The sequence below is a fragment of the Larimichthys crocea genome, unplaced genomic scaffold, assembly GCF_000972845.2.
Source record: "Larimichthys crocea isolate SSNF unplaced genomic scaffold, L_crocea_2.0 scaffold196, whole genome shotgun sequence".
Taxonomy (NCBI): domain Eukaryota; kingdom Metazoa; phylum Chordata; class Actinopteri; family Sciaenidae; genus Larimichthys; species Larimichthys crocea.
The window spans coordinates 186092-213870 of record NW_020852647.1 but is presented as its reverse complement, the minus strand read 5'-3'; the positions used below and the strand labels follow the sequence as shown (position 1 = coordinate 213870).

The window sequence follows — 27779 nt, the reverse complement described above, 5'->3', positions numbered from 1 at the left end:
AAGGTAAAAGCTTATGAAGGAGTACTCACTGAAAGGATGCTCTGCAACTATAGTCTCAGACTCTGTGGGCTTGCTGACACCAAATCTATTCTCGGCAGAGACCCTGAATGTGTACTGCATGTACTTGGTCAGATGACTGACGTGGAGAGTTGTTCGCTTTACGCTGGAGTTGATCAGCTGCCAGGCAGTGGAGCCAGACTCACGCTTCTCCACAATGTAGTTGGTAATATCAGTGCCACCATCATCCTCTGGTGGTTGCCAGCTAATAACGCAGGACTCAGAGGTGATGCATGAGATTTCAATGGGCCCGGTTGGAGGACTGGGTCTACCTGTGACATTAACTTCAATAGTGAAGGTCCTTGTTCCTGCCACATTTTCCAGGGTCAGGTAGTATTTACCACCATCTCCTCTCATGGCGTCCTTGACTGTGATACTGGTTCTGTTCTTAGTTGTTATGATGGAGACTCTGTCTGAGCTCTTTAGTCTCATCTCCTCCAGCTTCCAAGTGACCTTAGGAGCAGGTCTACCACTGATGGGAACATCGATGGTGAAGGCACTGCCAGACCTGCTTGTGACCAGCTGGTCGGTGATCTCGCTGAGGTCAGCAGCAGGTTCAATGTGAGGCTCTTTAACCAGTGCAGGGGCCAGAGTTTCCCTCGGCTTGCTGTAGCCGGCTTCATTCTTAGCCTTCACACGGAAGTCATACTCATCGCCTTTGTTGAGCTTCTCAACCATATAGGTGAGATTCTTTGTAGTGCCAACCACAACCCATTTCTCTGTACCCTTTGGCCTAGCCTCAATGACATAACCCTGGATGCGGCTACCGCCATCATGCTCTGGTTTAAGCCAGCCCAGGAACACAGAGTTGTCTGTTGTGTCCAGGATGTCCATTCTCTTTGGAGATGCTGGTTCTGCGGTGGCAGAAACAGGCTCGGGCAGCTCAAATGCCTCACCCACACCATACTGGTTTTCAGCGGAGACTCTGAAGAAGTATGGCACTCCCTCCAGCAGGTCCTCGATCTTCAGGATATGCTGTGTACACTTGCCACCAGACTGCTGCCAAGTGCGGCGGCTACCTTCTCGTCTTTCAACAATATAGTGATGGATTCGGGCTCCACCGTCATTCACAGGTGGCTCCCAGGTGATTGTGACTGAGCCTCTGGTCACCTCCTTAAAGGCGACAGCCTGTGGAGGTCCAGGAGTGTCCATCACCCTTACAGTGAATGTAATGGCCTTGCTGCCACTAGTATTCTCCAGGTTAACGGTGTATTTTCCTGTATCATTTCTTGAGCACTTTCCAATACTCAGAGAACTGTAGCCATCTGTGGTTGTGATCTCAGACAGCACACCCAGCTCTCCTTCTTCCTTCACCCAGGTGGCCGTGGGAATTGGCTTTCCTCTGAAGTAGATGCCCAGGCACACTGAACCTCCAGCCTTGACAATGTGTGTCTGCTTGAAGGTGGCATCAATGTCAACTTGTGGTGCTGTTAGCCTGTCTACAGCCTGAGCTGGCTCTTCAATCTCCTTGTCGTCTCCTCTACCAACATGATTGACAGCTGCGACGCGGAACTTGTACTCAGCTCCTGTCTGGAGACCTGTTACCACATAATTTGTTTCTGCCACCAGCTGCTCATTCATTCTCTTCCATTCAGTCTCTCCTGCCTTTACCATCTCAATGATGTAGCCCATGATCTCCATGCCACCGTCATCCGCAGGCCTGGTCCATTCCAGGCTAATGGAGGTGTTGGTGGAGTCTGACACACAGATCACAGATGGCGCACAAGGAATATCCTTTGGCTCAGCAGCTCTGATAGGCACAGAGATGTTACTTGGAGTTCCAACACCAGCATCATTCACAGCCATCACACGGAACTCATACTCCATGTCCTCTGTCAGATGGAGCACCTTGTGAGCGCATTCAACAATGGGTTTCTTGGTAATAACTTTGTAGAACCGGGTAGTCTTCTTCTCTCGTTTCTCCAGGATGTAATACTGAATGGGGTTTCCACCATCAGATGACGGAGGAGTCCAGGACAGGGTAATGCTCTCTCCTGTCACCTCAGTAGAGTCAGGAGTGCCTGGAGCATCAGGAGTAGCTGAGGGAAACAATTTTAATAAATTAGTCGAATGTCTGCATTGACTAAATATAGGAAACATATATAGAATATATAGAATACATATAAAACTTTCCAACTTTGCACTTACTGTATTGCAGCTGAGCAATGATGGGGCTGGACTCCAAAGGTCTGCCAACTCCAAACTTGTTCACAGCAGAGACTCTGAACTGGTACTCATTGGTCTTGATGAGCTTGCTTGCATTGAAAGTGCACTCCTTACATTCATCAGACACCAAGGCCCAGGAGATCTTGGCCGTCTCACGCTTCTCAATGATATAATGTGAAATCTCAGAGCAGCCATCGTTCTCTGGTGCGGTCCAAGACAGAGTGCATTTGCCCTCTGAGATCTGGCTGAAAACAATGGGTCCAATAGGCTCTCCAGGAGTGTCTACAACATGAAGGTGTGTGAGAAAGAAGTTATAAAAGAAAATAAAAACAATGTAAACAACTGCATTCCAACATAAGGAAGAAAATAATCAAACTGCGTACCTTGGACTTGAACAAGGATGTTCTCCTTCTTGTTTCCAGATCCATTGATAGCCTCCACAGTGTAGAGGCCGCGGTGTGTGCGATCAGCATCCCTGACAAACAGGGTGCTGGATCCAGCTACGTTGATGATGTCCATCATCTTTTTGGTTATCTCAACACCATCTCTGAACCAGATGACCTTGGGAACAGGGCGTCCAGTGATGGCCACCTTCAGCCTGATGTTGTCTCCTGCCTTGACTGTCAAGCCATCAAAGTACTCTGGGCCAAACTGAATGTTTGGAGGAGCTGGTTTTGAGAAACAACAGAGGGATTAGTTTACAGTGTTTAGCTGAGAGGTATGGTTTCATCAGCTGCATTATTTACCAGTCCTGAGGTTGAATATTACAACTAACAACCTAAGATTACTCACCGTTTTCATTTCTGACTGCAATCATGCCAGAGGAGTTGGATGGAGGACTAACAACACCGATAGCATTTCTGGCAATCACTCTGAACTCGTAGCGTTCATTTGTTGCCAACCCTGTGACAGTGTACTGGCAGTCATGTACATCAGTCAAGTTGGCCTTGAACCAGCGGCCATTCCCTTGGCGTTTCTCAACATTGTAGCCAACAATCTTGCTACCACCGTCGCGTTTAGGTGCATCCCATTTCAGTGCCACTGAGTCACTAGTCACATCAGTGTAGTCGGGCTGGCCAGGAGGATCTGAAATAGATGAGATACATTTTTTAACTTGGTTTCATTCTAACTTCATGTTATCCATGTTTCAGAGCAGAAAAGATTTTGTGATGTAATTGTCTGAATCAGCACTCACCAACAGGACTGACAGCCATTGTTGCCTTGCTCTCGTCACTCATTCGACTGAAGCCAGCATCGTTCTGGGCGTAGACTCTGAAGGAGTACTCAAGGCCTTCAATGAGCTCCAAGATTCTGAAGTCTGTTTCTTTGATCAAAATTGTGTTCACCTTTTGCCACATGATGCTGTTCTTTTCCTTCTTCTCCACATGGAAGCCCTGGATGGGGGTGCCACCATCATAGATGGGCTGCTCCCACTGGATGGTCATTCCATCATTGGTGACATTGTACACAACAGGCTTGCCTGGTGGGCCAGGAGGCCTGAACTGGTGCTTGGCAATGATCATCTGTGAGACCAGAGGCTCGCTGACACCATATCTGTTCTCAGCACACACTCTGAACTGGTACTGGACACCCTTAATCAGATTGGGGATCCTGAACTGAGTACCCTGTACGCTGGAGCAGGCCATCTTCCAGTCAGATTGGGAGGTGTCACGCTTCTCCACAGCGTAGCAAGTGATGTCTCCACCTCCGTCATCATTGGGTTCATCCCAGGAGATCATGATGCTCTCAGCTCTCACTTCATCCAGGCGAATAGGTCCAACAGGCTTTGATGGTGGTCCAAGTGTAATGACGTGGATGTGGAAGGATCTCCTGTTGACCTTGTTGTCAAGGGTAAGGGTGTATTTACCCTCATTTTCCTTATTCACGTTCTTAATCATCAGAGTGGCTTTGTTTTCTGTCTTCTTGAAGCGCACTTGGTCACTTTCCTTCAGAGGTAGGTTGTCCTTCATCCACAGAATACCAGGTCTGGGTTTACCTTTGTATGGCAGCTCGATGTGCACATTGTGACCCAGGCGAACACTTATTCTGCCATCTGGGTACTCTGCCAGGCTTGCCTCAGGTGTTATAATGTAGTCAATAACCTTGATAGGTCCAATCTCAACAAAGTCACCCTGCCCCTTCTCATTCCTGGCGGCAACTCTGAAGAACATGTCCGAGTGCTCCTTAAGTTTCTTGACCTCAAACTCACACTGTTTGCTGGTTCCTCCCAATGACCATTCCTCCTTACTGAGTTTCTTCTCGATGACATAGTCAGAGATGATGCTACCACCATCATAATCAGGCTTCAGCCACTGCAGAGTGACAGAAGTCTTTGATGAATCCTTCATAGCGACCTCTTTTACTGGTCCTGGAGTCTCTGTAGCTTTCACAGGCTCAAGAGTTTCACATGGATCACCAACACCGTTCTCATTCTCTGCCAACACACGGAAGAAGAAGGATGTCTTCTCTGAGAGATCTTCAATGGTGTATGTCAGGTCTGTGCATTTGTTTGTCACTGCAGAGTAGGATCTCTTGGAGGAGTCCCTCTTCTCAACAATGTAGTTTGTGATCTCAGCACCACCATCGAGGAGTGGAGGCTCCCAGCAGAGAGTGACCTTTCCACGGGTCACATCCTTCATGACCAGATTCCTGCACTGAGCTGGAGTATCCTGGACCTTCACAGACAGAGTCAGTGTCTTCGGCTCTCCCACACCATTCTCTATCTTTACTGTGTACTTTCCAGTGTCAAGCCTGGTCACCTCACGAATGACAAGGACTGAGCTAGTGTCTGAGTGGTGGAACTCATATTTGGGGTCGTGATCGATGCATTCTTCTCCCTTGCTCCAGGAAGCAGTGGGAGCAGGTCTGCCCTTCAGAGGAACAGACAGCTCCACATCCTTACCAGCCTTCACAATGTAGTGAGTCCTCATGGCCACATCTGAGTCAATCTGAGCCTCCTCTGTGAAAATCAAGAAGAATATTCAAGGTTACACAGTGACTGCTGTATGTGAGCAATGTTAGAACAATGCAAGACGTGACATAAGCTGAACACACTGAAACCGTTTACAATCCCAGTAATTAACTTACCCAGGATATCCTTGGCTTGCACAGGCTCAGTCATCTCCAAAGGATCTCCACGGCCAGCACAGTTGACTGCAGAGACTCTGAAGAAGTAATTGACATCTGGTTTCAAGTTGTGGACCGTGTACTCTGTTGTCTTGGCCTCTCCCTTGGTGGTAATCATAGACCATTCTTCCTCTCCCTCAACAAGCTTCTCCACCATGTAGCTGGTGACTTCGCTGCCTCCATCCCATTCTGGCTTGGACCAGCCCAAAGTGATGGAAGTCTTGGTAGAGTCCACCACCTTCAGCTTGCGTGGCTCATATGGTGGATCTGTAAGTACAATGTAATTATTAGGTGTGTGTGTAGATTTATCTTCTGTTGTAAACTTGTGAATGTTAGCCCACTTACCAACTGGGTCAGCAGCCTTGTAGTAGTCTGATGCATCAGAGAACGGTCCCTCTCCAGCCTTGTTAATGGCACAGACACGATATTGGTACTCATTTCCTTCTGTCAGATGGTAGACCGTCTGTTTGATGTCAGTGACAGGGTCTTTGTAAACTCTGATCCAGCGTGAGCTCTTCTTGTCACGTCTTTCCAGATAGTAGCCCGTCACGGTGCTACCTCCGTCTACACCTGGTTTGTTCCATTCTACCACCATGGTGGTCTTAGTGATGATGTTCACCTCAGGAGTATGAGGCTGCCCAGGAGTTACTAGAGAAATGTATAGTAAAAAAAATGCAAATGAGAACTTTCATAACAATTTTTGATACATTTAGATTGTTATGATCCAAATATTTTTCACAGCACTTTACAGTCCCAGACGTACCGAAGGCATTCTTGGCGACGACAGGCTCAGACTCCAGTGCCTCTCCAACGCCGTACTTATTAACACCCATGACACGGAACACATACTCATTTCCACGCAACAGCTTGCCAACACTGATATGTGTCTGCTCGTGATGGTCTGAAACTGTGGACCAGACCACTCGGCTGGTTTCCCGCCTCTCAACAATGTAGTGGGTCACCTTGTTACCTCCCTGGTCAGACTCGGGCACAGGCTCCCAGCTAAAGACAATCCTGTCTGCTGAGATAGCGTTGAAGTTGATCAAACCGGCTGGAGGTCCAGGTTTATCTGAAAAAAGGTAAAAAAAAAAAAAAAAAAAAGGAAGAGCATTAACTACAAGTGTCTTAATTCAAATTGATTAAGATTTCATAATTCTGGAAATATGAAGTGGTGAGGCGGGAATTTTTAAATACCGAGGATTTCAATCCTGATAGTAGCAGAAGCTGAGCCCAGAACATTCTTGATCTTGATCTCATATGAGCCTGTGTGAAGGCGTGCTGCATCCTTGATCAGAACAGCAGAAGACTCAGTTGTGCTTTCAACAGACATTACAGAGGTTGCTACCAGCTCCTTTCCATCCTTGGCCCACTCAATGGTTGGCAGAGGCTTGGCGATGATTCCAACTCTAAGCTTAACTGAAGATCCAGCCTTGTACTGAACAACATCCAGATACTCTGGAGGAAGGTCAATGGCTGGTGCACCTGTGGGACACAAGATAACAATATAATTAATCCATTAATAAGTCCAATAAAAGTTAACAAAACATGTAACCATAGACACAAATCAAAAACTCACCACAAGCGTCGACACAAGTGACTGGGCCAGCAATGAGAGATGGGTTGCTGACAGACCCAACAGCATTCTTGGCATACACTCTGAACTCATAAGACTCATCCTGGTTCAATCCAGATACAGTGAAGCCCATCTCAATGATGTTTGTAAAGTTGGCCTTCACCCATCTACCACTGGCAGGTTCCCTCCTCTCCACACTGTAGCCAGTAATCTTGCTGCCACCATCGTATGGAGGCCTCTGCCAGGCAAGGCTGACCGAGTTCTTGGTGACTTCGGTGATGTGGACGTTTGCTGGAGGCTCTGTAACATGAGAAGGTGCAATTTCAATTAAATCTATTGTCTATATTATTTAAGGCACTCAGTCTGGAGATAATTAGATATACTTACCGCAGGCATCAATGGCAATCACCTCCTCAGACGTCTTGCTCAACTTTCCAATGCCAGCAGCATTTTCAGCAGCCACCTTGAATTCATATATGAGGCCAGGGCAAATGTTTGTGACACGCCACTGGTTTCCTGAGATTGCTGTTTTATTGACCTTCTGCCAGAGGATGCTACTCCTCTCCTTCATCTGGAGATGGTATCCAATCACAGAGTTTCCACCATCATTGACAGGCTCATTCCAACAAACCGTCAGGCTCTCTCTGGATACAAAGCCGAGCCATGGTGTGGATGGAGGTCCGGGGGTGGCTGTAATAGACAGCATTCATGTTAGTTTTCACAACTTTTTCATCACTTATACACATGTATTATTGCCAACTTGTATCCAACTGTATTGACTTACTGTATGGAAGCTTTATCATGACTGGCTTGCTGTCAATGTGGTCACTGACACCGTGGCGATTCTCAGCCTTGATTCTGAACTGATACTCCTCTCCCTTAGTCAGCTTAGTCACCTTGATCAAGTTTCTGGCAATGCTTGTTGACACCTCTGCCCAGGTAGGAGTGCTAGTTTCACGTTTTAGAACAATGTAGTTGGTAACAGGACTACCACCATCATACTCTGGAGGAGCCCATTTCAGACATACTGTGGTCTCTCCAACCTCTCCAATCTCAACTGGACCAATAGGAGGTCCGGGTCTGTCCAGCACAACAAAGTTGAGGAAGATCTTGGTTGTACCTCCCACATTTGAGGCGGTAACTTCATACTTGCCAGCATCACTTGCAATGCTCTCATTGAGGGTGATGATTAAACTGTCTGGAGTTACTTCTGTTAGCAGCCTCTTGGATCCCTTGATGACAACATTGTTCTTGGACATTGTCACCTTTGGCAAAGGTCTGCCTGTGAGAGGGATTTCAAAGGTTAAGTTGGATCCTGCTCTCACATAAACTGTGTTCTTGGGGTAGTTCTTCAGGTCAAACTCTGGAGCCTCTGTTGAAAAAATAAGACAAGGAGGGGATTAGGAATGTCACAGTCAAACCAAACAGAATGTTCAAAAACAAACATGGCTTCTTTTTTTTAATGTATATAATGTTTTAAATTCCTTTGACTGAACTAATATAAATATATATAATATACTAATGTAGTAGTAAAGCTAGAAAAAATACCCCGTATTTCTTTGACAATAACAGGTACGATCATCTCCTTTGGTTCACTGAGTCCAGCATGGTTCTCAGCACTGACTCTGAAGAAGTACTCTGCACCCTCCCTCAGGCTCTTGATAGTGTGGGTCATGGTCCTCACTGTGGTACACTTCACCCACTTGTTCTGCCCCTTCTCCATGGCTTCAATAAGGTAACCAGTAACTCTGCTACCACCATCGTATTCTGGTCTTGTCCAGGCAATTGTAATGCTGTCCTTGGTAACATTTGTAACCCCAAGTTTCATGGGTGGACTTGGAACCTCTGTAATAGACAGTGAGATGTTTTGTTAGGCACATTTTCTTAATATGATAACAGCTGTATAAAATCAATCATTTAAAAAGAGTCAGTTCATATGTTACCTGTAATCTTTGTTCCAGACTTGGCTTCTTGAGGTACGCCCACTCCATACTCATTTTCTCCAATAACTCTGAAGTAATAAGTGGCTCCCTCCTGCAGGTCTTCCACCTTGTAAGTCATTGCATGGCAGTTGCTGGTCACAGACACCCAGGCCTTCTTACTGGCTTCACGTTTTTCAACATGGTAGGCCTTCACTGCATCACCACCATCATTCTCCGGAGCTTCCCAAGTGAGGGTTGCAGAATCCCTAGTCACTGCTGAAACTTTAACATTGACAGGGGGCCCGGGAGAATCAAGCACCTTGACAACCATGGGCAGCGTTGCTTTTCCTAATGGTGATTCAATTGTAACACAGTACTCTCCAGAGTCGTTTCTAGTGGACTTCTCAATGGTCAGTGAAGTACTGGATACTGTTGATTCAATAGTTCCTCTGACCTTTAGATCAACACCCTCCTTGGCCCATGCCACTGATGGCACGGGTTTGCCCTTGAATGGAACATTGAGAGTAAATGCTGAGCTATGCTTAACAATGAGTACTTTACGCATCTCAATGTCAACATCAAACGATGGCTCTGCAGTTCTGTCCATTGCTGCAGCTCCATCTGAATATGGGCTACGTGCACTGCTGCCAACTTTGTTTATTGCTTTGACACAGAATTCATATTGTGCATCTGTCTTTAGCCCAGTGATTGTGAACTCTAAGCTCTTGGTAAGAGGGATAGCCTCAACCCATCTTGCTAGTTCTTCGGGTGACTCAGGTACCTCCTCTTCCTCCTCCTCATATTCTTCCTCATCTTCTTCAACCTCTGGCTTTGGTTTGCAGATATAGTCTCTGTATTCTACACTGTATCCAAGGATGGGAGCACCACCATCATCTGTTGGTGGTTTCCAGACAATGGACACAGTGTCCTTGGTTGAGCTGACAATCTTTGGCTTGGTTGGGCGAGAAGGAACAACCAGAGGATCCACTGGTCTGAATGATGGAGAGTGTTCACTTGGAGGACTCAGACCAGCTGCATTTTCAGCATAGACTCTGAAGTCATACTCACAGCCCTTGCGCAGTTTGGTTGCTACTGCAGTACATTCGACAACTGGATCTCTGTTCACACGGATCCAGCGCATACCTGTCTTCTCACGGCGCTCAATCACATATCCAGTGATGGCACTGCCTCCATCACTGACTGGTTTGCACCAGGTAAGAGTCATTGAATCTCCAGTTATGGCAATAACATCAACACTAGCTGGAGCAGTGGGAACAGAGTATGGATCTGTAATTTTTATAGCATCACTCTCCAAAGACTCACCAAGTCCATATTTGTTGACAGCCAGAACCCTGAAGATATATTCATTGCCCTTGAGCAATCCTGTGACTTTAAAGTATGTATTTGTGACATCTCCCTTCACCATGGTCCATGCCAAGCGGCTGGTCTCACGCTTCTCAACAACATAATGTGTGATATCAGCACCACCCTTCTCCTGAGGAGGACCCCATGAGAGCGTGCACACCTCAGCTGTGAGACCTGTGATCTGCAGAGGTCCTGCTGCTGGTCCTGGTTTATCTATGATCACACAGTTTATTGGCATGGTAACTCTTCCAGCAATATTCTGTAGAGTCAGGACATACTGTCCAGAATCTCTTCTGACGCAATCCTTCACCACAACAGAAGTGCTGGTATCGGTTGAAATAATCTGGATTCTGGCTCTCAGCTCAATGTCTTTGCCATCTTTGGTCCAGGAAATAACAGGGGCAGGACGTCCCGAAAGATCAGCATCAATCTTCAGAGTTTCTCCTGCTTTCACAAACACTGTCTCTCTGAACTTGACATCCATCATGATGCGTGGTGGATCCACATCATCCTTAACAGTGATGGGGCCAGTGTTGTCAGATGGCTCGCTGAACAATCCAGCTGCATTCTTAGCAATGACACGGAAGTCATACTGGCTGTTCTCTGTAAGGCTGGTCGCATCATAGTGGGTCTCAGGCACATTGGTGAAGTTGCACCTTGTCCAGCGACCTTCAGGAAGGTCTCTACGTTCAATGACATAGCCAGAAACCTTGGCTCCACCATCATACTCTGGTTTATCCCAAGATAAGGAGACAGATGTTCTGGTAACAGCAGTAACCACAGGTGTGCCTGGAGGGTCACATGGATCTCTGGCTGCTACACCTTCACAGGCTTTGCTACATTTACCAATACCAGCAATATTTTCAGCATAGACACGGTACTCATAAATCATGCCCTCCTCAATACTACTGACTTTGTATTCTGTATCCTTGATCATTCCTCTGTTCATCTTTGTCCAAAGAATGCTAGTACGCTCCTTTCTCTCCAGATGGTAACCCAATACAGCACTACCACCATCATTGACTGGCTCATTCCAAGTCACCAACATGAAGGACTTGGTGGCCAACTTTACTATGGGTGTGGAAGGAGGCCCAGGTTGTTTGAAGCTATACTGAGCAGTGATTCCCGGTGAATCCAGAGATGTACTCTTTCCATAACGGTTGACTGAATAGATGCGGAATTGGTACTCTGCTCCATGTGTTAGGCGGCCAGCCTTGAAAGCTGTCCTGGCAACATTACTTGCTATCATCTGCCATTCCTGTGTGTTTGTGTCTCTTTTCTCCACAATATAGTTACTGATGCAGCAGCCACCATCATAATCTGGTGGAGACCAGGATAGTGCGATGCTGTCCGAGGTCACAGCATCCACCTTAATGCCTTTAGGTGGACCTGGTTTATCAAGTACAACAACTCCAATATCAGCTGTGACAGTTCCTGCTGAGTTAGCCAGAGTAATCTCATACTTGCCAACGTGTTCTCTTTTAGCCTCTTTAATGAGAATTTTAGATGAGGTTGCAGTGTTCAGGATGGTCACTGATGATGTTTGCTTCAAAGGAAGGCCATCCTTCTTCCAAGATACAACAGGCTTTGGCCTGCCTCTGACTGGAACTTCAAGAGTGAGGTCATCTCCAGCCTTCACACTGTATGTGGTAAACAGTAGGCTGGTAGATGGCTCAATTGCAACATCCTTTGCAACCACAGGCAAGCCAAGATCCTTTGGCTCACTCTTTCCCTTCTCATTCACTGCAAGAACTCTGAATAAATAGGCTTCATTAGGAGTCAGATTAGGAATTGTTGCTTCAGGTACCTTGACTGTGCATGCTGTACCCCATTTATCTCCACTTTTAGGCTTAAATTCTACATTGTAGCACATTACTTTGCTTCCTCCGTCATGAGCAGATTTTTCCCATGCCAGTGTCACACTGGTCTTTGTCAAATCTACAAGCGTAACCTTGCTTGGGGGCAGAGGCACCTCAGACACTTTGATTTCTTTGGTTTCAACCATCTGTCCTTGACCATATTCATTAACAGCACAAACTCTGAAGTAGAAGATGCCACCCTCAGGCAGCTCTTCAATCTTGAATGAGTTGGCTATGCAGTTGCTAGTGACAGTAGTGTAGACCTTCCTGACAGACTCTCTCTTCTCTACAATATAGTTTGTGATTTTAGAACCACCATCAGTGAGTGGAGTATCCCAGGCAAGAGTCACTGAATCCTTCTTGAGCTCCTTTACAGCAAAGTTTTGTGGTGCACTTGGTGTATCCAAAATTCTGACTGCAACAGTTGCAGATTTTGCCCCACTGCTATTTTCTAGTGTTAGGGAGTATTTGCCACTGTCAAAGCGGTTAACACTGTCAATAACAAGCATGGTGTATGAACTGGTGGTGTCAATTGCAGCACGTTCTGTGAGAGTACCCTCAACTTTCTCCCATTTTACAGCAGGTACAGGCCTTCCTCTGATGGCAACAAACAGACGCAGAGTTCCTCCAGAACGAACAGATACTACCTTTCTGAGATCAGCATCTAACTCAATCTCTGGTGCTTCTGACCTGTCAGAGGTGACCACAGTGCTGTGGACATTAGCAGCCTCTCCCACTCCCTCAGAGTTGATGGCACAGACACGGAACTGGTACTCTCCACCCTCCTTCAGGTCTGTGATAGTGAGTTTAGTGGCTTGAATGCCTGCTGGTGGAGTGCACATGGTCCATTCTTTTTCAACTGGTGCCTCAACTGTTGGTGCTACTTCTGCTTCCTCTTCAGGCACTGGAGTATACTCCCTCATTTCAACAATGTAACCCTTGACATAGGCACCACCATCAAAGTCAGGTTTGCCCCAGGACAGAGACACAGAATACTTTGTGTAGTCTGTCACCTTAGGATGGTGTGGAGGTCCAGGTGGTGTTGTGGCATCACATGCTCTGTAGAATAGGGACAATTCACTGAGGTCTCCCATTCCAGCCTCATTTTCAGCAGCAACACGATACTCATAGAAATGATCTGTCATCAGGCCTGTGACCTTGAAATGAGTGTCAGTCAGCTTTTGTCTGTTGCATTTTGTCCACCTTACACTATCTTTGTCACGTTTTTCAAGGTGGTAGCCTTCAATCTCAATTCCCCCAGTCTGTTCTGGAGCAGTCCATGACAGAACCATGGAGTCCTTTGTGATCTGACTTGCTTCAGGGGTTCCAGGAGCACTAGGTGGTTTGTAAGGATTGCGTGCAACAATTGGTTCACTCTCAAGATAGTCACCAACGCCATGTTTGTTGACGGCCCTGACTCTGAAAATGTATTCATTTCCATGAAGCAAATTTGTCAGTTTATAGTACAGACCCTTGATATTTGGTGCAGCCACTGTCCAGGACAATCTGCTAGTCTCCCTCTTCTCCAAGATGTAGTGAGTTACACTAGCCCCACCATCTAGAGCTGGCTCAGCCCAGGCAAGAATGCACCTGTCAGCCATGACTCCTGTCACCTTCATGGGTCCAGTGGGTGGACCGGGTTTATCAAGGACTTTGACAGTGATAGGAATGGACTTTGTACCACCCAGGTTTTTGAGGATAAGCTCATAGTTACCACCATCAAGCTTGGTTACATCCTTGATGCTCAAGGCTGTACGCTTTTGTGTAGTTCTCACTTCAATGCGCAGAGCTTTGTCCATTTCCTTGCCCTCTTTCAGCCAGACAGCATCAGGAATTGGTTTTCCGTGGATGTCTGCATCAAGAAGTAGCTGTTCTCCAGCATTGACAACAATGACATCTTTGTACTTGGGATCCATTGAGGCCCTTGGTGGTTCAACTTCATCAGTAGCAGTAATAGGTCCAGAGTTGTCAGATGGCCCACTGAAGACTCCAGCTGCATTTCTTGCGATAACTCTGAACTCATATTGCTCGTTCTCTGTCAGACCAGTGACAATATACTCAGTCTCAATTATATTAGTGAAGTTAGCTCTCACCCAGCGTTTATCAGCAGAGGCAAGATCTTTCCTTTCCACAATATATCCAGTCACTTTGCTGCCACCATCATATTGAGGCTTGGTCCACTGAATCTTGATCTGGTTCTTAGAAATAGATACAGCTTCAGGAGCACCAGGAGGATCACATGGATCACGAGCAACAAACGACTCAGACACTTTACTGCATCTGCCAATGCCAACAATATTTTCAGCATAGACTCTGAATTCATATCCAATACCCTCCTCAAGATTGCAGATCTTGAACTGAGTATCAGTGATGAGTGTCTTGTTCAGTTTGTTCCACAGGATACTGCTTCTCTCTTTGCTTTCCAGATGGTAACCAATAACAGCACTTCCACCATCAATGACTGGCTCATTCCATTCAATGATCATCATTTCCTTTGTTGCAGATTTGACAAATGGAGTTCCTGGAGGTCCTGGTGCTTTGTAAGGATATTGCACAACAATGGACTTGGAGTCCAGAGACACACCCTTTCCATATCTGTTTTCAGCAATGATTCTGAACTGGTATTCAGCACCAGTCTTCAGCTTGGTGACCTTGAAAGCAGTTCTAGCAAGCTGTGTTGTGACTGCTTGCCATGTTGTGGTCGTCGTGTCTCTCTTTTCCACTATATAGTTCTTCACCTGACATCCACCTAAGTACTGTGGGGGCTCCCAGGAGAGATGGACAAATGTGTTGCTCACTTCAACAACTTTAACTGGACCTGTTGGTGGACCAGGCTTGTCAAGGATAATGATAGATACATCCTCAGTGACTGTGCCAGCAGTATTGGTTGCTGTAATGGAATATTTGCCAAAGTCATCCTTGCATGCCTCAGAAATTTGAATTCCAGTTGTTGTTGGTGTGTTAATCAAATTCACTCTGGATGTCACCTTCAAAGGCTGGCCATCCCTGTTCCATGTGACTTTAGGTTTGGGCCTGCCATGCACAGGAAACTCTAACTTGAGATCTTTTCCAGCTAATACATTGTACGTGTTAAATTGCATCTTAATGCTTGGCTCAATGGTCATGTCACTGGCAACAACAGGTGCAGCAAGTGCCTTTGGCTCACTCTTACCCTTCTCATTGTAAGCAATGATACGGAATAGGTATTCTGTTCCAGCTGTGAGGCCTGTTACAGTGCCGTCACATGTCTTTGTATTTGTTGCAACTCCCCACTTATCTGTACCCTTAGGCTGCATCTCAATTAGGTAGCCACCAATTCTGCTGCCTCCATCATGCTCAGGTTTCTCCCAGGCCAGTGAGACAGTGGTCTTGGTGATGTCAGTGAGGAAGACTTTTCCAACAGGCAGTGGTACCTCCGAGGCCTTGGAAGCTGCCTTTGTTTCAATCGCCTGGCCAATTCCATAGTCATTCTCAGCCATGACTCTGAAGTAGTACATAGCGCCTTCAATCAAGTTCTCAACTCTGAATGTTGTCTTGTTGCATTTTGTGGACACATTTGCATAAGCCTTTCTGGTTGATTCACGTTTGTCAATGACATAGTTCTTAACTTTGGAGCCTCCATCAATGAGTGGGGCATCCCATACAAGAGTCACAGAGTCCTTTTTGACTTCTTTCACCACAAGATTCTGTGGAGCTCCAGGTGTGTCCAGGATTTTAACAGAAACAAACTCAGACACGGTGCCACTGCTGTTTGTCAGGCTCAGGGTGTATTTCCCTGAGTCACTCCTGTCACACGAGTCAATGGACAGCTGAGTAAAGTTGAGAGCTTTCTCAACCACCACCCTCTCAGTCATGTCTCCCTCTTCCTTAGTCCATTTAATCTCAGGTGTTGGCCTGCCCTTAAATGGAACATGGATTCTAACAGATGCACCAGCTTTCACAATGATGCCCTTCCTTAGCTCAGAGTCAAGGTGGATCTGTGGTGGGTCCACTCTTTCCTCTGGCTTAGCTGTTCCAGAGAGAGTTGCTGGCTCACCAACTCCCAATTTGTTCAGAGCACACACCTGGATCTTGTACTCCTGACCCTCAGTAAGTTTCGTAATTTCATATTTGTTGACACGCAGGCCAGTTGGGGGTGTGACCATGGTCCATTCCTCGGCCTCAGCCTTGCAAACTTCAACAATGTATCCTTGAATGTCGCTGCCACCATCAGACAAAGGCTTACCCCATGACACTGTAATAGAACTCTTTGTGGAGTCAATCACATTGACATATGCTGGGGCACTGGGTTTGTACTTGGGATCACTGGCCTTATAGTATGAACTTGGAAGACTTGGCTCTCCCACTCCAACTACATTCTCTGCAGCCACTCTGAACTCATATTCATGACCAGTAGTTAGACCAGTAACTCTGAAGGAGAGGTCAGTGACCTTCTGTCTGTTGCATCTGGTCCATTTGATTCCATTTCTGTCCTTCTTTTCAATGTTGTAATTAGTAATTTCACTGCCGCCATCAGTCTCAGGGGCTGACCAAGTGACCGTCATTCCATCACGGGAAATGTTGGAAACATCCTCAATGTGTGGTGGTCCAGGAGGACCATATGGTGTTTTCATGATCACGCCACCAGACTCCAGTGGTTCACTGACACCATAACTGTTAACTGCCATAACACGGAACATATACTCATTGCCTTCCAGCAATTTGGTGACTTTGTAGCATGTGGTGTCACAGGTGTTGGAAACAACAGTCCAAGCTAGACGGCTGGTCTCTCTTCTCTCGATGACATAGTTTGTAATAGGACTACCTCCGTCATGTAGAGGGGCATGCCACACCAGTGTGCATCTATCTTCAGCTACTCCAGTGACATGGAGTGGTCCTTCACATTGGCTGGGCCTGTCCAGAACCACAACCTTGAATGGCACAGTTTCACTGCCAGCCTCATTTGTCATCTGGAGTGTGTAAACTCCACCATCAATTCTCACAGCATCCTTAATGACAATCATTGCATGGTGTTCTGTGTTTTTGATCTCTAGTCTGAGTGTATTCTCAATTGGTTTTTCATCCTTGAACCACTTGATTGTAGGCAGTGGCTTGCCGCGCACATCAGCATCCAGCTTAAATGTCTCCCCGGCATTGATGATGATGGCCTTGGTGAATGCAGGGTCAATGGAGAATTTGGGTGCCTCCACCTTATCGCTTGCAGTGATTGGTCCACTGTTGTAGGATGGTTTACTAATGGTGCCAACAGCATTTTTAGCAATGACTCTGAAGTCATACTGTGCATTTTCAGTCAGACCAGTGACAGTGAACTGGGTCTCAATTACATTAGTGAAATTAGCCCTTACCCACCTGCCCTCTGGCAGATCACGCTTCTCCACAGTATAGCCCGTGATATTACTACCACCATCATACTCTGGTTTAGTCCACTGAATGACAATGGTGTCTTTGGTCACACGAATGGCCTCTGGTGTGCCAGGAGGATCACATGGATCACGAGCAACACAGCCCTCTGAGACCTTACTGCACCTGCCAATGCCAACAATATTTTCCGCATAAACCCTATATTCATATTCAACACCCTCATCCAAGGGGTAGCTCTTGAGACTAGTCTCGTGAATAAGCGTCTTGTTGATCTTGACCCAGAGAATACTATTCCTCTCTTTCCTTTCAAGATGGTAGCCAAGAACAGGGCTGCCTCCATCTGAGACAGGCTCATGCCACTCAACAACCTGGTGGTCTCTAGACAGAGAGGAGATGAAAGGAGTGCCTGGTGGGCCTGGCTCTCTGTATGGGTACTGAGCAATCACAGCAGATGAATCAAGACCATGACTCTTGCCATAGCGGTTCTGAGCAATGATCCTGAACTGGTACTCGGCTCCAGTCTTCAGTCTAGGCACTTTGATGGTGGTTCTGGCACAGTTGATGGTGACATTTTCCCATGTTGTTGTAGTAGTATCTCTCTTCTGTACAATGTAGTTTGAAATCTGGCTGCCACCATTGTGTTTTGGTGGATTCCATGAAATAGTGACACTCTGTGTTGTGATTTCATCAAACCTGACAGGGCCGGATGGAGGGCCTGGCTTGTCAAGTACAATGATTTCAACAGTTGTGTCCTTCTTTCCAGCTGAATTGGCAACATTTATGCTGTACATGCCACCATCATCACCTGCTGCCTCCTTAATGCTCAGTGTTGTATGTGTTGGTGTGTTTTGGATGTTAACTCTGGTAGTGAACTTCAAAGGAGCTCCATCTTTACCCCATGAGACTGTTGGGTTAGGACGTCCAAAGATGGGAATGTCAACGTTCAAGTCTTTACCCACATGGACACTGTAATTGCTGAATGTTGGCCGAACATCTGGTTCAAAGACTAAGTCCTTGGCCATCACTGGACCAGCAAGGACTTTGGGGTCACTCTTTCCCTTATCATTGATTGCTGTAACTCTAAACAGATACTCCTCTCCTGGGTTCAGATTGGAAACCTTAGTCTCCATTGTCTTAAATGTGTTAACACCAGACCATTTATCTTGGCCCTTAAGCTGCATCTCAACCAGGTACTGCATGACTCTGCTACCACCATCATATTCAGGCTTCTCCCAGGCCAAAGAGATGCTTGTTTTAGTTTGGTCTGTAACAATCAAGCTCTTTGGAGACTGGGGCACCTCTGAGACCTTAAGAGGGTCAAGAGTTGCTGCAGGCAGACCAACGCCATGTGCATTCTCAGCAAGCACTCGGAAGTAGTAACTGCAACCCTCTTGGAGTGACTCAATCTTCCAAGAAAGAGCATGACAGTTTGTTACAACAGCTGCATATGTTTTGCGTGTGCTTTCTCTCTTTTCCACAACGTAGTTCTTGATCTTGGAGCCACCATCCAACAGAGGTGGTTCCCATGCCAGGGTCACTGACTGGTTTGTGATCTCTGCCACTTTCAGGTTAACAGGAGCACTAGGTGTGTCAAGAACACGCACAACAACAAATGCAGATTTGGTTCCACTGGCGTTCTCCGCAGTGAGATTGTATTTTCCACTGTCATTCCTGCCCATATTGTCAATTACAAGGGATGTGTAACTACTGGTCACCTCGACCTGAGCAGTCTCTTTAAGGAGAGCTTCATCTTTGTCCCACTTGATGATAGGACTGGGCCTTCCTTTGATGGGAACAAACAGTCTAAGGGATGCTCCAGCTTTGATGGTTACAATCTTTCTCAGTTCTGGGTCAATGTCAAGGTCAGGCTCCTCTACCTTGTCCTGGGCAACCACAGCTCCAGAGACATCAGCATGCTCACCAACTCCAACTTTGTTCACAGCACATACTCTAAATTTGTAAGCCTGATTTTCCTTCAGGTTTACAACTTCAAACTTGGTCTTTTTGACTCCTGTTGGTGGTGTGCACATTATCCATTCCTCAGCAGGTGCATCTGTGGCTGTTGGGGTTTCAGCAGGGGCCTCAGCTGGCACTGCTGTGGTAGTGCAGCACTCAACGATGTACCCTTCAATCTCACTGCCCCCATCACAGGCGGGTTTGCTCCATGACAAGAATACTGATGATTTTGTTGTGTCAGTAACTCTTGGATTGTGTGGTGGGCCAGGCCTGAAGATGGGATCAAGGGCTTTGTAGAATACAGTTGGGGAGCTTGGCTCTCCAACACCAACGGCATTCTCAGCTACAACTCTGAATTCGTAGATATGGCTTTCCATGAGACCAGTGACCTTGAAAGTCAAGTTAGTGACTATTTGCCTATTGCATCTGATCCATCTTACACCTTCTTTGTCATGTTTCTCAATTATGTAGCCAGTGATAGGACTGCCTCCATCTTCAGAAGGAGCCTCCCAGGTGAGCACCATCGAATCCTTTTTAACATCCGAAACTTCCAAGGCCTTGGGTGTTCCAGGTGGCATATATGGATCTTTAATTATGACAGCAGCAGACTCAATTGCTGGGCCCGCTCCAAAAAGGTTAACAGCATGGACTCTGAAAACGTACTCATTTCCCTCCAGGAGCTTATTAACCTTTATACAAGTATTTTGAACTTTTGGGTCAACAACAGTCCAGACAAGTCTGCTTGTCTCTCTCCTCTCCACAACATAATGGGAGATCTTGCTGCCACCATCTTGTAGTGGTGCTTTCCATGCAAGGCAGCATCTCTCTTTGGTTATTCCTGTAACAACAAGAGGTCCCTGTGGTTCTCCAGGTTTATCTAGAACAACCACATTGACCTGTACAGCCTTTTCTCCTCCTGGATTTTTCAACAGCAGAGTGTATTGGCCTCCATCAGAAAGTTTTGCTTCCTTGACAGATATAAAGGCTTTGGTGGGTGTGTTCTTAATCTCTCTATGAATTGTGTTTCCAAGTTCCTGTCCTTCCTTCATCCAGTGGATAGAGGGCAGTGGTTTGCCATGAACATCTCCATCAATCTTGAAGTTGTCTCCAGCATTAACCACAATAGTCTGTGTGTACTCTGGGTCAATGCTGATGCGTGGCGGTTCAATCTCATCCTTGGCAGTGATAGGACCAGTGCTGAAAGAGGGAAGACTGAAAACCCCAGCTGCATTTCTGGCAATGACGCGGAACTCATACTGATTGTCTTGCACAAGTCCAGTCGCAACATATTCTGTTTCAATGACGTTAGTGAAGTTAGCCTTCAGCCAACGACCTTCAGGAAGCTCCTTCTTCTCCACAATGTAGCCTGTAACCTTTGCACCACCATCATACTCAGGCTTGGTCCAAACAATAGCCACTGAGTCCTTAGTGATCTTTGTTGCCTCCGGGGTGCCAGGAGGATCACAAGGATCTCTAGCAACACGTCCCTCAGACACTTTACTCACTTTGCCTATTCCAACAATGTTTTCAGCATAAACTCTGTATTCATACTCCATTCCTGGTTCCAGAGCAGTGGTCTTGAAGATTTGTTCAGTAATAAGAGACTTGTTAAGTTTTACCCACAAGATGCTGTTTCTCTCTTTGCGTTCAAGATGGTAGCCCAAGATAGCACTTCCACCATCAATCACAGGTTCATTCCAGGCAACTGTCATGCTGTCCTTGCTGCAGGCTGCAATGGATGGTGTTCCTGGAGGTCCTGGGAGTTTGTATGGGTATTGAGCGACAATACACTCTGATAGAAGAGCTGGGCCTTTTCCATATCTGTTTTCTGCTGTGATTCTAAACTGATATTCAGAGCCAGTCTTCAACCTGCCTGCCTTGATTTTGGTCCTTGCAAGGTTAGAAGATACAACCATCCAGTTAGTTGTGGATGTGTCTCTCTTTTCAACAATGTAGTTTTTGATGGTGCACCCACCATCATAATCTGGTCGGTTCCAAGAGATTGTTATACTGTCAGATGTGACCTCCTCCACCTTAACTGGACCACCAGGTTGGCCTGGTTTGTCAAGAACAACAACGCCAACATCTGCAGTTGTCCCTCCTGCTGTGTTGCTAAGAGTAATACGGTACTGTCCAACATCATCTTTAGTAGCCTCTTTTATGTTGAGATTCAGCATTGTCTCTGTGGAGTCAAAGTTTACTCTGCTGGTTCTCTTCAGAGGCTGACCATCTTTAATCCAGGAGACAGCTGCTTTTGGACGTCCAACATATGGAATGGCCACTGTGAGGTCTTCTCCTGCCAACACACTGAATGTGTTGAACAACATTTTGGCAACGGGTGCAATCACAAGATCTTTTACAATGACAGGCACACCGATTTGACGTGGGTCGCTTGTTCCCTTTTCATTTCTTGCTGCTACGCGGAACATGTATTCTTCACCTGCATTGAGTCCACTAATAGTAGCTTCTGGTTCCTTTACAATCACAGCCTGGGTCCACTTATCACTACCCTTAGGCTGGATTTCAACAACATAGCAGCCCACTCTGCTGCCACCATCATGCTCTGGCTTCTCCCAGGTAAGGGTGACACTGGACTTAGTAACATCTTTAAGAGTGATTTTGCCAGGTGGCTGTGGTTTCTCAGACACTTTGACTGATTCGCCAGTCTCAATGGGTAGACCGATGCCATATTCATTCTCAGCCAAAACTCTGAAGTAATAGTTGCATCCTTCCAGGAGTTGGTCAACTGTGAAGGTGGTGTGGTGGCAGTTAGCATTGACTGTGGCATATGCTTTCCTTGTGGACTCACGTTTTTCAACAATATAGTTCTTAACCTTCACTCCTCCATCATTCACTGGTGGCTCCCAGGTCAGAGTCACAGCTTCATTTGTTACAGCAGTAATCTTCAGATTTGTTGGGGCACTTGGTGTATCAAGCACCCTGACTTGGACTGTAGCTGTCTTGGAACCAGAGCTGTTTTCAACTGTAAGATTATACTTTCCACTGTCAAATCTGTTGACATTTTCAATTACAAGTAACGTGTATGATGATGTGGTGTCAATAGTTGCCCTCTCAACAGGCTCACCATCTCCTTTGGTCCATTTAGCCTGAGGAGATGGTCTGCCTCTGATAGGCACAAACAGTCTAAGTGAGCAGCAGGCTCTAAGACTGACAACCTTGCGGAGCTCAGCATCCAAATCCAACTCAGGAGGGAGGAGTCTGTCCTCTGCCTTGGGATTGCCAGGTACCGATGCTGCCTCTCCAACGCCTTCATTGTTGACAGCAGAGATGTTAATCTTGTACTCCTGGTTCTCCTTCAAGTTAATGATAGTGAATGAGGTAGCAAGGAGACCCCCTTTGGGTGTCACAATGGTCCATTCCTCCTCTTCTGCCTTTTCAGATGGGATGCAGGTCTCAACAATGTAGCCAGTGATGTCAGAGCCGCCATCATATACAGGTTTGTTCCAGGCAACAGTAATTGAGGACTTGGTTGTGTCCAAGATTCTGGGGTTGCATGGAGACCCTGGCTTGTACAGTGCATCAGTGGCCTTGTAGAATGGACTGGTGACACTTGGTGCACTCAGTCCAGCAGCATTCTCAGCAATTACTCTAAATTCATATTCATGTCCAACAACAAGACCTGCTGCCTTGAACTGTAGATCCTTCACCTTCCTCTTGTTGCATTTGACCCAGCGGAGGCCTATTCTGTCTTTCCTTTCAATATTGTAGTTAGTGATGGGAGCTCCACCATCACTCTTTGGTGCTTGCCACATAAGAATCATTGAATCTTTAGTGATAGCTGTTACCTCAGGACTCTCTGGAGGATCTGGAACCACATATGGGTTATCTGCAATAGTGGGTTGAGAATCGAGAGATTCGCCAACACCATATTTGTTCACTGCCATAACTCGGAAGATGTATTCATTTCCCTTCAGCAGCTTGGTCACCTTTTGTTGTGTAACTTGCAGGTCTGAAACCACATTGGTCCAGACCAGTCTGCTGGACTCACGCTTCTCGACCACATATCCTTCAATCTTGGCACCACCATCATCTGCAGGTGGAGCCCAGGTGAGTACACAGTTATCAGCTGTGACATTAGACACCTGAAGAGGTCCAACTGGTGGTCCAGGTCTGTCAAGCACTTTAACGTTAAATATGTGCTTAGCAAATCCACCAACGTTAGTGGCAGTCAAAACAAATTCTCCACCATCTGATCTGATAGAGTCCTTGTTGGTCAAAATGGTTGCCAGTTCTGTGAATTTCACATCGAGCTTCATTGTGTTCTCAACCTCCTTTCCATTCTTGGTCCAAACCATAGATGGAGTTGGTTGACCAGCGATGTCAGCATCAAGTTTGAAGGACTCACCTGCCTTCAGTAGCACCACATCCTTAAAGATGGCATCAACCATAATGCGTGGCTCGATAATGTCATCTTTGCATATAATTGGATCTGAGGGCTCAGAGGCCAAACTCACTGCACCTGCTGAGTTTCTGGCGATGACACGGAACTCATATGACATATCTTGAGTCAGTCCACTGACAGTGAATGTCGTCTCAATGATGTTGGTGAAGTTAGCTCTCATCCAGCGACCAGCAGGCAGTTCTCTCTTCTCCACTGTGTAGCCGGTGATTTTGAAGCCACCATCATACTCAGGCTTTGTCCACTGAATAGTGATAACATTCTTGTTGACAAATATTGGCACAGGTTGACCTGGTGGATCTACAGGGTCCAAGGCCAGGATTGCTTCTGAGGCCTTGCTGGGCTTACCAACTCCAGCCATGTTTTCAGCCATGACACGGAACTCATAGGCAGTTCCATCTTCAAGACCGCTGGATTTAAAGATGTTTCCTTTCACAAGACCTTTGCTTATCATGTGCCACACAATGCCACTTCTTTCTTTCCTCTCAACATGATAACCAATGACTTCATTTCCACCATCAGACACAGGTTCATTCCAGCCAATGGTTATTGAGTCCTTTGTAAATGCAACAACACCAGGAGTACCGGGAGGTCCAGGGACTTTGAATGGATAGGCGGCCACTACTGACTCTGAGGTGATGGATGGTCCAGCACCATATCTGTTCTTAGCTTTTACTCTGAACTGATATTCGGATCCAGTGGTTAAACGAATGGCTTTGAACATGGTACGAATGACAGTAGAAGATAGCTCTGTCCATGTTTGGGAAGTGGTGTCTCTGATCTCAACTACATAGTTGTTGATTGGAACACCTCCATCATTCTCAGGTGTGTCCCATGCAAAGACGCAATAGGTACGAGATATCTCCACTATCTTAATTGGTCCCTTGGGTGGCCCAGGTACATCATGTACTTTGACAATGATGTTGTCTGTCACGGAACCAACAATGTTCTTTCCTGTCATGGTGTATACACCACTGTCGGCTCTGGTGCATTCACTGATGCTGAGGATAACAGTAGCAGCAGTAGTTTCCACATTGCATTTCTGTGTGAGCTTTAGGGCTGCGCCACCCTTTTGCCAAGAGACAGTTGGTCTAGGACGTCCCATAACAGGAATTTCCACCTTGATGTCGTCTCCTGCCTTGGCAATGACAGTCTTCTGACACACACCACGAAGGTCAAACTCAGGCAGGGATGCAGAATCCTTGATAACGATTGGTTTGCTCTCACGTGGAGCGCTTCTACCTGAGAGGTTGACAGCCATTACATGGAAAATGTACTCCTCATTCTCATTGAGATTTTTCACTGTGAAGTCCATGTTCTTCACTGTTGTTACATGTGCCCACTGATCAGTTCCCTTCTTCTGGGCTTCAAGAACGTATCCTGTAATTCTGCTTCCACCATCATGTTTGGGTTTGGTCCAGGCCAGGCTCACAGAGTTCTTGGTGATATCAGTAGGAATAATACTTTCTGGAGGAGTTGGTGCCTGGGATGCCCGGATTGGATCAGCAGTTTCAACCGGCTCACCAATTCCATACTCGTTCTCAGCACACACTCTGAAGTAGTACTCACAGCCTTCACCCAGATCACCAATCCTGACTGAAGTAGTTGGACATTTTGTGACCACAGTAGCAAAAGCTTTGCGTGTTGATTCCCTCTTCTCAATGATGTAGTTTGTGATCTTGGCTCCACCATCGATGAGAGGCATCTCCCATTGTAGAGAAATGCTTTCCTTGTCAATTTTGACTGGTTTTAGGTTAAGTGGAGGTCCAGGTGAATCCAAAACTCTCACATGTATAGGGGCAGTCTTCTTTCCAGAAGAGTTTTCGATGGTAAGCTCATATTTGCCTGCATCAATTCTTGAACTCTCAGGAATGATCAGCATTGTAAATGACTCTGTGCTGTCGATGACTGCACGTGGGATAGGACCGCCCTCCTTGGTCCAAGTAACTGTAGGTGTGGGACGTCCCTTGATTGGCACAAAGAGGCGAATGGAGCAGCCAGCCCTGACAACAAGGGTTCTTCTCAGCTCAACATCCAGCTCAAAATCAGGTTCAGCTGCTCTCTCCACAATCTCCACCAGTTCCTGAGTTTCAGCAGGTTCACCTGCCCCCTTGGCATTAACAGCACTAATTCTGAAATGATATTTGGCACCAGTTTCCAGGCCAGGAACAACAAACTCTGTGATCCTGAGAGGAGATGAAGGTGTGTCCTTGACCCAATCTTCTGTCCCTTCTTTCTTGTGCTCAACAACATATCCAGTAACTTCAAGTCCGCCATTATCAAGAGGCTTTCCCCAGTTTACGGTGGCAGTGGTCTTGGTTGTGTCTGTGACTCTTGGATTGACTGGAGGTCCTGGTACATCTGCCAGACATAAAATAAGTGGTTAGCATTTTCTATTACTAAATGTAACACTGTGAAACCTCATGATTTTGTTTAAATATTTAAAAATAGGAAATAATGTAATAAAAGTAGTAAAATATCTTTTTTACTTACATGCAGCAACTATTGTTCTGACAGGCATGGATGGCTCACTTGGCTCTCCAAAACCAGCCTTGTTCTCAGCAAGAACACGGAACTCGTACTCGATGCCCTCTGTGAGACCGGTAACTTCATAGCTGAGCTCAGCAATGGATTTCTTGGATGCCCTAACCCACCTCATACCCTTTTTCTCCTTCTTCTCAACACAGTAACCAATGATGTCACTTCCTCCATCCTCAGCTGGTCTCCTCCAGGTCACAGTGGCTGAGTGTCCATCAACTTTCTCAACCTCTGGTCTAGATGGTGGACCAGGAGGACCTACATGAATAGATAGAAGAAACACATTCATAAACATGCATGCTCTGCAGGATATAAGATGCACTAAGGAACATAAACTAAATGCACATACCGAATCTGTCAACCATCTTGACAGCCTCAGAGTGAGATGGCTCACTAGCACCATATTGGTTAACAGCGGAGACTCTGAAGAAGTACTCATTTCCCTGGATGAGCTTGTTGGCCACATAGTGACAGTCAATGACATTCTCTTCCAGCACAGTCCAGAGCAGGCGGCTGGTCTCTCTCTTCTCCAGGGTGTAATACTTAATAGGAGAGCCTCCGTCCTCAGTAGGAGCTGTCCATGTAAGAGTGACCTTTTCAGAGGAGACACCACTGCATTCAATAGGTCCAGGAGAACCAGGAACATCCAGAACGGTGACCTTGACAGATTCTTCCTTCACACCGAAGGGGTTACTGGCAGTAATGATGTACTCCCCAGTGTCATTCCTGCTAGCATACTTGAGGGAAAGAGTAGAGGAGCTTGCAGTGGTCTCAATATGAACCAGATCAGAGGGTTTGAAATACTTTCCTCCCTTTGACCAGCATGAGGTTGGTGCAGGTTTTCCTAAAATGCTTGTTGCCGTGATGGCAATAGTATCACCAGCTCGGACAGTCAGACCCTCCTTAACCTGAGCATCAATGATAATGGTTGGGGCAGCTGTTGGACAAAATAGGAAACATTTGATTTATTATTCATTATATGCCACAATAATCATTGGAAGTACATTGAGATGTGAGTGAGACAACATCTTAGTGGTGGTTTTATATCTCACCATATTCATCTCTACAGATAATGGTGTCTGTCTGTTCAGAGGGCGGGCTGAGAGCACCAGCGGCATTCTTTGCCCTGATTCTGAACTCGTATTTGCAGCCCTCCTGTAGATCGGTTACAGTGAATGCAGGCTCCACAACATTCACATTGTTGGCCTTCACCCAGATCTTAGAAGGCAGGTCCCTCTTCTCAACAATGTAGCCTGTAAGTCTGTGGCCACCATCGAACTGTGGCTCGGTCCACTGGAGAGTTACGGTGCTTCTGGTGATGCTGATCACATCAGGTTTACCAGGAGCATCTAATAATAGATAGTACAACATAAAAATGCATTGTTTTATCTTTCACAGTATTTTTATACTTATCATCAGTCACATTTATTACACTT

At 46.3% G+C, this 27779-nt stretch overlaps 1 protein-coding gene across 1 annotated transcript in view; it reads right to left on the bottom strand.

The window, feature by feature from the left end:
- Positions 1-27779, bottom strand: part of LOC104931749 (titin) — a 157861-nt gene that overhangs the window by 16898 nt on the left and 113184 nt on the right. The window contains exons 204-220 of the mRNA XM_027275733.1: positions 27396-27692; positions 26693-27280; positions 26299-26601; positions 8866-26166; positions 8471-8767; positions 7707-8294; positions 7310-7612; positions 6926-7222; positions 6544-6831; positions 6113-6418; positions 5695-5997; positions 5311-5616; positions 3419-5182; positions 3016-3309; positions 2607-2891; positions 2206-2505; positions 30-2096 (exon numbers count right to left, since the gene is read on the bottom strand). Coding sequence (XP_027131534.1) covers positions 30-2096; positions 2206-2505; positions 2607-2891; positions 3016-3309; positions 3419-5182; positions 5311-5616; positions 5695-5997; positions 6113-6418; positions 6544-6831; positions 6926-7222; positions 7310-7612; positions 7707-8294; positions 8471-8767; positions 8866-26166; positions 26299-26601; positions 26693-27280; positions 27396-27692 — 25887 coding nt within the window. The remainder of the gene's footprint in view (positions 1-29; positions 2097-2205; positions 2506-2606; positions 2892-3015; positions 3310-3418; positions 5183-5310; positions 5617-5694; positions 5998-6112; positions 6419-6543; positions 6832-6925; positions 7223-7309; positions 7613-7706; positions 8295-8470; positions 8768-8865; positions 26167-26298; positions 26602-26692; positions 27281-27395; positions 27693-27779) is intronic.